This window comes from Hippoglossus hippoglossus, chromosome 15 (genome assembly GCF_009819705.1).
Source record: "Hippoglossus hippoglossus isolate fHipHip1 chromosome 15, fHipHip1.pri, whole genome shotgun sequence".
NCBI classification, from domain to species: domain Eukaryota; kingdom Metazoa; phylum Chordata; class Actinopteri; order Pleuronectiformes; family Pleuronectidae; genus Hippoglossus; species Hippoglossus hippoglossus.
In genome coordinates this window covers 6,730,848-6,741,343 of record NC_047165.1, presented here as the reverse complement: position 1 = coordinate 6,741,343, position 10,496 = coordinate 6,730,848, and the positions used below count along the sequence as shown (strand labels likewise).

General features: G+C 42.1%; 1 protein-coding gene across 1 annotated transcript; it reads left to right on the top strand.

The window, feature by feature from the left end:
- Nucleotides 1-205: 205 nt before the first annotated feature.
- On the top strand, nt 206-6,257 carry rgs17 (regulator of G protein signaling 17). The gene is given in 5 exon segments (XM_034608071.1): nt 206-250; nt 252-325; nt 3,553-3,627; nt 3,715-3,946; nt 4,056-6,257. Coding segments are annotated over 5 exon segments (603 nt in total). The 5' UTR covers nt 206-217; the 3' UTR covers nt 4,245-6,257.
- Nucleotides 6,258-10,496: the final 4,239 nt, after the last annotated feature.

The following is a 10,496-nucleotide window of genomic DNA, read 5'->3' as shown; positions in this document are numbered from 1 at the left end:
CTCTCTCTCTCTCTCTCTCTCTCTCTCTCTCTCTCTCACACACACACACACAGTTTCTTGTATTTTCACTCTCTTGTAAGATATATAGGCTGTTAAACTGGGAACTACATTTGCAGCTACGCTCTCTGTTGTATTATTGTTAATGTGGAGTGTATTTAACTGTGTTTATTCTCCACCTGTATCTGTTGTGAAGCCCCGAAGTGTGAGCGGAGTGGAGATGAGAAAAAGGCAGGCGGCTCACATCGAGGCCCCCCCCACAGGCCCCTGGACAGCCCCGACCCAACACCTGCTGCCTCTGCTGGTGCGGCTGCTGCAAGTGTCTCTGGTGAGAAAATATCATACTGTTCTATACTATACAGTACTATATCATACTATGCTATACCATACTAATATGTGCCAAACTATGCCATACTATACTATACCGTACTAATATATGTCATACTATAGTGCACAATACTATGCCAAAATATACTGTATTATACTATTATGTACTATAATGTACTGTACTATACCAGACTATAGCATACTATACTGAACTACTCCATACAATACTACACCGTACTGTACGACATAATGTACTACACTTTGCTATACAACTCTATACTGTGTTATACTATATCATATAAGATACCACACTATTCTACAATGTACTGTACTCTCCTATACTACGCTATACTTTACCATGCTATACTATATACGATGCTGCGCTATACTTACTAAATATACCAGACTAAATATATGATATACTATAATTCAGGAGACTATACTATATTACTCAGCAATACTATACTGCACATCCCATGCTATGCTATCCTATACACTCCATGGGCTCTATCTATACAGTGTAACCGTACGGTGCAAGTGCGTTTCAGGCTGTATCCAGATCCATTGCAGCTTTGTGTGTTGCTGTTGCCTTAAGGGTAGATTTGCCAGGTAGTGAGGGGTGTGTGTGTGTGCGTGTGCGTGCGTGCGTGCATGCGTGTTGTTAATGCATCTTAAATATAACAGTGAAAATCTAAACGACTGACCACAGATCAGGTTTTTGTTGGGTTACACTTGGGCGCTTTGTGGCTGGTATAAGATCAGCTCTTGGTCTGCAGTCAGATATCATTTTTTTTTAAATTTAGTTTTCAGGTAAACCACTTTGGAGAATTAGAGTAATCTACTTAAAATAGCTAAAACTAATATTTTTTTAAAGAAAAATCGTATCATATTATTTGGCCCCCGGTCAGAGTTTGTATCTGCGGTCTGTTGTTAATTTTGGGATATTTTGTTGCCTGTCAAAACTTGATGAAATATCACATTTAGTTCAAGTGGTAATTGTTAATAACTGTATTATAACTGTATAACCACTCAATGAGAAGCTCGACAAAACCAAGAGCCAAATGTGTGGTGTTTTTTTTTTTAAGAGACAGTGACTTTAGTTCGAAAGCAATGTCTGAATTAAAGAGACATTCCTCAAGTATTATATTATTATGTTATGTTATTAGAAAGTCAGTTGACTTTATGGGTTACTTGTTTTTGTTTTTTTCATTTTTGATTCTTTTATACTTTTTCTGTACAGTTATTGTGCTAAAACGAGAAAAACCCACTGGAAACTGAAAGCAGCGTTAGTTTTATCACCAAACAACAAACAGTTGCTCCTGTCTTTAATCCTGTGATATTACACTGATGTCGAGCTTAGAAAATCAACTCAGGCTTTAAAGTGACACAGAGCCGGGGCCTCATACAACATTTCGACAAACCAACCCAACCCACATATTTACAGTTTTCAAAGTTGACAAACATGTATGAAAAGGCCCATTTGCGACCCAAATACAATTCTGTCCCAAGCTTTTATCCATAACAACGATTGATCACTATATCCGGTCTCCACTGTAATGTGGAACCCACGTTCTGCAGTGTAAGGGTCCTCCTTTACTGTACGTCAACAACTCTAAGGTATTTCTGTGTGGAAGGCGCACAGGACTCAACTCAGTGTCTTTAGTTCAATTACGATGGACTCACACGTAAGCATTGGTGGCTTCAATCCATGCACTGCTCATTCACTTTGAATGGGGTGACGTCATGCATTGCTGAGTTGCTTTATTCATCAAGATGTCTGTATTATTTGGGAAATTTACAAGATCTCACATTGTTAGAGAAAGTTAAAACAACTCCTCGATTCCGATCTGACCCATACTGCACTCTTCCACTAAGTTTGGTGGAAATCCAACCAGTGTAATGAGTAATCCCACTAGCAAGTTAATTCAGATGAAAACATAACCTCCTTGATGAAGGTAAATCTCATTAGTTCCAGCTTTAATTCTGACCTTTCACTACAATCTCCAACTCGAGTGCTCAACCAGCACACTAACAAATTGTGTCAGTGGTTGAATACTTGCAGATGGCACAGTAGGTCAGAGACTCGCACAAAGACCCGCTGCGCCATGTTGTCCCTGAGCAAGGCACCAAAACCAGCAACGGCTGCTACAGCTGCCTCACTGTGGCCGCAACCTCGCCTGGAGAGAGGAGTGAATGAAACATTGTGTTCAGGCAGTGAATGGTGAATGTGCTGCTTCTTTCACACCACTTCATCTGAAGTGGTGGCAGCTTGCGGACCGGGGCCCGTGGTGAGTGCTCTGTGACTCCGCTGTGTGTTTTTCAATCAATTGCTGGTGTCGGCGCCTCCGAAAATCGCCTGGAAAATCGTCTTCGGTCCCCTGTATGTTTATTTATTTTAGAGTGACGGCTGGGGGGGGGGGACAAGTTGCACAGCTGGAACCTTTGTGTGAGTTACATAAAGGTAAATCACAACATGCGCTCTGTGTCACTTTCTTTTTTTGTAACCATCATGCCCAGTGCAGTGGTAGAGATCTGTGAGAGTGTGTGAATCGCAGGAGATCTCGTCTGCTGCTGTGGTGGAGTTGTAGAGACTGAGGGTGAGTGTGTATGAGAGTGTTACACACTCCAGCTCCTCCTCAGCCACCCTCACACAAGGCCCTTATCTGGTGGATGGGGTGCCTTCTATTTCCATCCACCGATCACATGCAAAACAGCTGTGAAGAACAGCCTGTATATTTAGCTGTATTGTGAGGGCGCCGGGGGGCTGTGGCTAGCTTAGCCCATTACTGCTGCACAATGGGGACTTTGACAAGAGACAGCAAGAGGAAGGAAAGATCCTCCACGGTGGGACCAAAATAGACAGCTCAGTGTGTGTTGCATTGTGGACTCAGCGAGTGTGACTGAGCTGCGATAGACAGAGAGGCTACCGTGTGTGTTTCCAGAGTTTACATAAAGACCTTCACTGAAGCCTTATTGTTTCGCTGACTTTGAATATGTAGCAACGTTTACTGTAAATTATTTTTGTCGGTTCAAAGATCACACTGGAGCTTCCGAGTGCAGTTAACAGAGAGCTGGAACTTTACAGAGGCTTTCATCGTTGATTAATGTGGCTGTTATATATTAACTTAAATGGTAACAAAGGATGAAGATGACAGTTATGTGCATGCAGACAATGAACAACTATCCAGTCTTTTATTTAATTGAACTCGTGTCTTGTCTTTAATCCAGGAATGAGGACAGGATTGAGAGGAGTGAGCGACAGACCTGCACTAAGATGGACAGTATTGAAGCTGAAGATGAACAGTAAGTCCAGTCTTGTGTGTTTTGTGAGTATTATTGTGTTTGTGTTCCTCTTGTCAGTCTCACACTCATGCCTGTCTTCATCTTTAGATGCCCCAGTCTAGAGGAGCTGCTGTCGTGGGCCCGGAGCTTCGAGATGATGCTGCGCTCGTTGGAGGGCCGGGAGATCTTCCGGGAGTTCCTGCGCTCGGAGTATAGCGAGGACAACCTGCTCTTCTGGTTGGCCTGTGAGGAGCTGAAGAAGGAGACCAATCCCACCGTGGTGGATGAGAAGGCCAGGATTATATATGAAGACTACGTGTCCATATTATCGCCCAAAGAGGTAGCGACTGAATTTGTGTTAATTCTTCAGAAGTGAAGCGTGTTATGTGAAGTTAGTGACATTATATTGATAAATTATTGATGAACTGAATTTGTTTTTCTTCTCTCAGGTGAGTCTGGACTCACGGGTCAGAGAAGGAATAAACCAGAGTCTGGCTGAGCCCAGCAACCTGATCTACGAGGAGGCCCAGCTCCAGATCTACACCCTGATGCACCGCGACTCCTTTCCCCGTTTCCTCAACTCCTCCGTTTACAGAGACCTCCTGGCCAACAGGAGGCGCACCTGCCTCGACCCCTAGACCCCTTCCACTCCTCCCTCATTGCCATCGTACACCAACGAGACTACTACTTAAACTTCAAATACTACTATGGTGCCAGAAGTCGGGTTTGGAAAAAAATCTCTCCCTTTTTTGATTGAAAAGACTGAATGACATCCAAGATAGCTGGTTGTGTTTTTTTTTTTATTTATATTTTTTAAGCAATTTATATCCAGTTCCTCACTGGAGCCAGGTCGGCCTTTGCTGGTTGGTTATTGGTCAATTCAAGACCTTTAATGCTGGCCAGTGATTGTTTCGCTCGCAGTTTGTGCTGTTTGTTTCGGTTGACGGTGGCCAACCCACGTGGGTTGAAACGGCCGACCCGTTGGCCAGCCGTCGCTCACCTGTGGACGAGGACTCCTCAGGCGGCGGGGACAGAAAAAGAGAGGGAGAGAGATGAAAAAGGACAAGCCAACTGTTCCTGTACTGTAATATTTAGACCTCATGCTTTCTACCCTCACTTCTAAAGTTCTCTCTCTTTACTCATTCTCTTTCATGTTTTTATTGTGTTTTTTCTAACTCTGTCCCATTCCTCAGACATGTTTTGATTTTTGTCTTGTTTTTAATTTTTCTGTACTATCCAAACATGACACCTAGTTGTTGGTGGGAGCTGGAGAGTCGGAGTTTTCTGCCCATTTAACCAGTAGAAGCACTGGCTCTGCATGTGACTCTCTCTCTCGACAGTAGCTTGACGATGTAAGCCGCGGACTGCAACTGTTTTTGAATATTGAGATGTATTAAGACGGGGACCTGTCTCTGTCTGGTTGTTTTTGTTCAGTGAAGGGAAGTACACTTCTGCCCATTTTAAGCTTACTGCCGTTTCGTTGATGAGGAGATTTAATGGCTTCTGCAGCAGAGGCAGCCGCAAAAGCACCTACCCACCCACCCACCCACCCATCCATCCATCCATCCATCTGTCCATCCATCCATCCATCCATCCATCCATCCATCTGTCCATCCATCCATTTATCCGTCCATCCAGGCACTTTCCTTCTTTAGGATTCTTTAACTGGGAGAAGTAAGGGCTAGAATTGTGGTTGGGCAGCTACATGTGTTATTACTACTCATGAACTTTAGACAAAAAAAAATCTCTTCACTGAGAAAATCACAATGCCTTTTACATGTGAGGAAAAAGGCAGCACAAGCGCTGCTGGAGTTTTGCTGGAAAGCAACCACAGTTTGTCCAACGATCCCTACCTCCCATCCTGTTTCCCCCTCCCCCCTTCCTCCCTCCAACTCAGACCATCACAGCCTGACAAGCACAGGTGCCCAATGTAGGGGTGGGAAACCCCCCCACCACTGGATAACATAAAAAGACCCCCACATTGACTCCAAAAGGTCATTTGCATTTTGAAATTCACGAGCAGAAGAGAAGGGTTTTACTCTCTAGTGTTTCACCTGGAATTGAGTAGTTTGGAAAACGAGCAGACGCAGCAGGCACCCATGTGATTTTAAAAAAGGGTCCTCGAGCCCCGACCTTTGTCTGTAAGGCTCTATCTTTAGAAGCTTTCGGTAATATGACAGTCGTCGAAGTTGAACGTCCAATATCTCAGTGCAGATACGAGAACCAGGTGCCAAACATGATGTCAAAGATGCTGTGAGGGGATATCAGGTGTGACAGGCTGTTAGGGTCTCGCTCTTTGCAGTGCGCGTCTGATTGTCCAGCACATGAAGTGAATGGTTCTCCTTCAGTTAGCTGCTGCCCATGTAAGACACTTCTGATTTGTCTTTTTTAACCAGAGCTAATGAAAAAGGTTGGCGTAACAATGCTAACATGCTAGCCTTTTTCTTTTTCTTCAGAAGGCTAACTAGATGTCAGCATGCTGTAGGCAAGCAGTTAGCATGCTTGTGCTAGCCATGCTAATCGTCCATCTCACTGCCAGCCCTCACACACACACTCCGGTTTGTCATTTCTAATCCGACTTTGACAGCATGCGATGATAACGGCTAAAGTGTGTGCGTGTGTGTGTATGGAAAAGTTACACACTTAACAGGGGAAAAAAAATAGAAAAAACAACTTTAAGGGGGTCTTGCCAAATGTCCCATTAACATTTTTATTCTATAAAAGGACATTTAGTTTTTTGACGACGTGAACATTTGAACATGAACTTTGTTTCTGGCCTGTGGACGTGCAGTAGAAAGTGCATGAGTGCAGTATATGCTATTTTTTTAAATTAACTGGGGCCTCCAAGTGTTTTCCTCACGCCACGCGATGGATAACCGTCTCGGTTCAGTGGTTAGTGCAGTCTTAATAAAGTGTCAATTGAACAGTGCCACTCCTCACTGATAAATGTAGGCATCCATGTTGCCACCACCTGTAACTACCTGAAGTTCACGTGCCAAGTTTGATCTAAATTCAATTCAACCGTAGACAACAGGATGTCGATTGAAGACGGTTGAAGTGCAATTGGATGTTTAGTAGTTTAACGATAATAGATCACTGTCTATTTGAAGCTGTGTCCTACTATGTTAGACTGGTTTTGAATCATCTAATAAATTTCTATCGTTAACACCTTTCTGTATCCTGATACTGGGACAGCTTTAATTCCACAGATGGAGAATTCAAAAATGTTTCTGCCTTTAGTTAGCATAAACAGATATTTCAGATATTTTTAGTTATAAATCAGCCAAATTGACACTGTAAAGTCAAGAAGTCTAAACCAATAATCACTTAACAGTTTTTTGCGATGTTCTTTATTGAAAATATAAAATATTTAATCTTTGGCAATACTCACATTTCACTCTACATTAATATCCATAAGGGCTCGATTGAAACTGCTTAGCTGCTTTACTGAGGAGCCGTGCATGCATGCGCCCAGTTGATCGGAAGCAGAGGAAGACAGACTCGATAACCAATTCTGAATCGAAAAGGATCAAATTCTACATTTAGTCCCTGGAAACATGAACATTTTCGAGGTTTGTAATTTGGATTTCCGAGTCAGCAGAAAGCGCTCTCGCAGGCAGATTTCTCTTCTGCACAGTTCAGCTATGTTTTCTTGTCGCTGAGTCTATACAGTGATTAACATGAGAATGTTCCACCAAGAACCAGATAATGAACTCATGGTGCAATTAAACCAAGTTTACATTTATAAATTGTGAGATGTGTGTACCTTAATAAAATACTCATAACAGCAGAGAGGTCAGCAGGTTTAAGACGGACACCGTCCCTGCCCAGTGCGAACGGACACGTTCACGAGAACCGGGAGAGTTTTAGAGGGAGGACGGACGCAGCAGGAAACCCAGCTTCCCTGCTCACATCCGTCCCTCTTAATTTATTGTGACTTTTACACGGTCGGGGGGGGGGGGGGGGAGAAGTCCACGGTTGTTTATTTTTAATAACTGAATTTCAAATGTGGATTTTACAAGCAATGATGATGATGTGAAGTGATGTGTCATCGCTGGGTTTTAGAGTTTTGTCTTTAAATTTCCACGGGTTCCAATCGAGTGGTTTTTTTGGAAACGTGGTTTTGTTGACTTAAAAAAAAAAAAAAAACAGAAATAATACGATTGAGAGCTGAAGTGTCCTGATGGGATGGAAGAGGTTTGCGAAGCTTTGGCCTTACTGACACGTTTTTATTTTTTTCCTTTGTATAAAAAAACAAAAAAAACAACAAACGTCTCTGTAGGCTTTTCACTACCTCTCATGTTGGTTAATTTATTTCACATCTAGTTGTCAATGTACAAGTTGTTTTTACATCTACTTGAAGCCTAACACTGTAAACAAAAATGTGCACAGAAAAATGACTATGTATATGACCAGAGGGGTTCAAGAGAGCGTGGCCTAGTCAACGTTATTTCTTTTTGTTTGTATGTATGTTTGTTTTTAATTGTGTTGAGCTGAAATAGATTTTGCATCTCTATAAAGTATTCAGGAATCCACTGTCTAAGGGCTAATCCCATTTTTGCCTATGCAAATCTGTTACTGTGGGTGGGTTGGGAAAGGGCGAGCTACCGCACCTTTCACCTGTTTTAGATGGACCATGGTTTACATTGCCCTTTGCTGATATTCTTCAATCTTACTCAGCAAAAATGTACGCTTATTTTTGTTTCTATATAAATATTATATAAATATATATAAAACAAGTAATATACAGAGAAAATAGTATATGCCTTCGTGATGATAAAAAAAAAGAAACCTTGCTGAATACAAATAAATGTGTTGTTGTCTGACATTATGTGGCTGTGTGCTGGAGTCTTGGTAAGATGATGTAGATGAGTGAACAGTCGACGAGCCGACCGTCTACAACACGAGTAGCTGATCCTGTGCAGTGTCTCCTCACTGAGGCGGTGAAAGACTTTATTTATTCAAGGAGCAAACACTTCATGACTGTGTCTGTGACAAACGTTGTTCTCCAGCCCCGGCCTGTGGTCTCAATAAGGTATCCGGGGTCACCCAGTACTTGTCCATGTCATTTCTCACTGTAACATTTTGGTCATTTAAAAAGCAAGACTATGTAACCTCTGCTAAAGGAAGCTGGTGACCAAGACCAGACCAGACCGGCTGCAACGCCGAAACCACCGAGTGTATCGACAAAGGCGGCGTTTGACTATTTGACTGCTCGTGATTCTCTTCTGTAAGAGTTATGGACTCTGTTGTTTCTTCATGCAAAAGTTACATGGTCTCACTTTGAAGGGCTGAGTCGAGCAAACCTGGAAACAAGCAGAGATATTATTGGTATCTGCCTTTTGAGATGTGCACTGTCCATAGTTACGTTTTATAACCAGTAATTCATTAATAAAATTTAAAAAGAAATACCACTTACCATGAAATATTTAACTTTTTTTGTTTATTTTTCGATGGTTATCTTTTTGTCACTGGACACTGCACAGCTGTTGTGAACTTTTAAATAAGAAACGAACGGAAACATGTCATCAGCAAACAGCAGCAGCTTTGTTCCCTGTTCTTCTTCTTGTGTTTGTAGCCACGTCCAGACTATCACTGTGTGAATACAGTAGCGTTGATGCCCAACACGTCAGCAGAAGTGGGGGTTTTCATGTTTTTTTTGTATTAAATATTCCATAAATGCCAAATGTAAGGAGAGTCAAAAAGTTGCTACAGGACCGTTCATTCAGCTATTTTTTTATTCATTATTTTTACAGAAAACTTAGCTCCTGAACTGAAATAGAAGCAAGAACACGAGAGTTGGCGTTGTACATATTTTTCCCCACACAATCCCTCACAGCGTATATATCGTGGACAAGGGCAGACAGGTTTATCCACTGACGTTGGTTTGAAGCTCGAGTTTGTGTGTTGGATCGGTGCCTCTTTAAGCTTCACATCAGACCTCAATTTCTCTTTCCGTCTCGCTGTGTGTCTCACTTTCTGTCTCTCTGGGGCTCTCACTTCCTCCGTCTGGAACATCACACTCTACGACACTGTTAATTTAAGTCGGAGCAGAGACGCCCCCACTTTACAGCAAAAATCGCACTGATGTTCGATCCTCCTACGTGGAAACTGACGCCCTCATACCGTCTCTCTTTCGTACCTCTTCCTGGAGGTGTTTGTGCTACTTTGGGAAAGAGATCATGTTTGTGCAGGTACTGGTTGAAGTTGGCTTTCAACAGTTTTTTAGGCAATCACCTTTCTCTTTATTGATTTCGATGCCTAAGCCTCTTTGGTTGTGTCACGCCTTTGTAGATAGATCACAAGTCATTGAGCGATGAACCGCAGGTGAAAATAAAAAGAAATTTTACTGTCACTTTAGGCAACAACAAAAAAAGTGAAATTTTTTTCTATTCAGCATGCTTTTTGCTAAATAAATGAAATAATTCAGTTATTTGCTATAAACGATACTGTATGAGTATGTATTCAAGTACTGCAGTATGCAGACTATTAAAAATATCAAACTCTTTTGAGAGGTTCATATTTTTCTTCTAGTACGTTTCACTAATATTGAAGGTTATGGGTACTTCTTGTTTTGAGTGTCTCATGTTTTATCAGAAGGACTGAAGGACCCTCTTTGTATTTACAAATGTAGATGGTTGGTTATTTCCACATGCATGAATTGCAGAGCAACTTTTATCAGGACAGTTCTAGTGCGGTGGGCTTTTTCTTCAAGGATTTTGTCAAGCTCAGCTTTTCACTATTTTTCACTAGCTGCTAAACAAACTTTGGACGAAGGCTGAGAAACCGACTTTTATTTCCATCAAGGCAGGTTTAATTTCCCCCTAGTGGCCACTAATCGTCCAAAGGCATCGTTGGGGGACATTGACTCCTCTCGCAGAACCTTATGT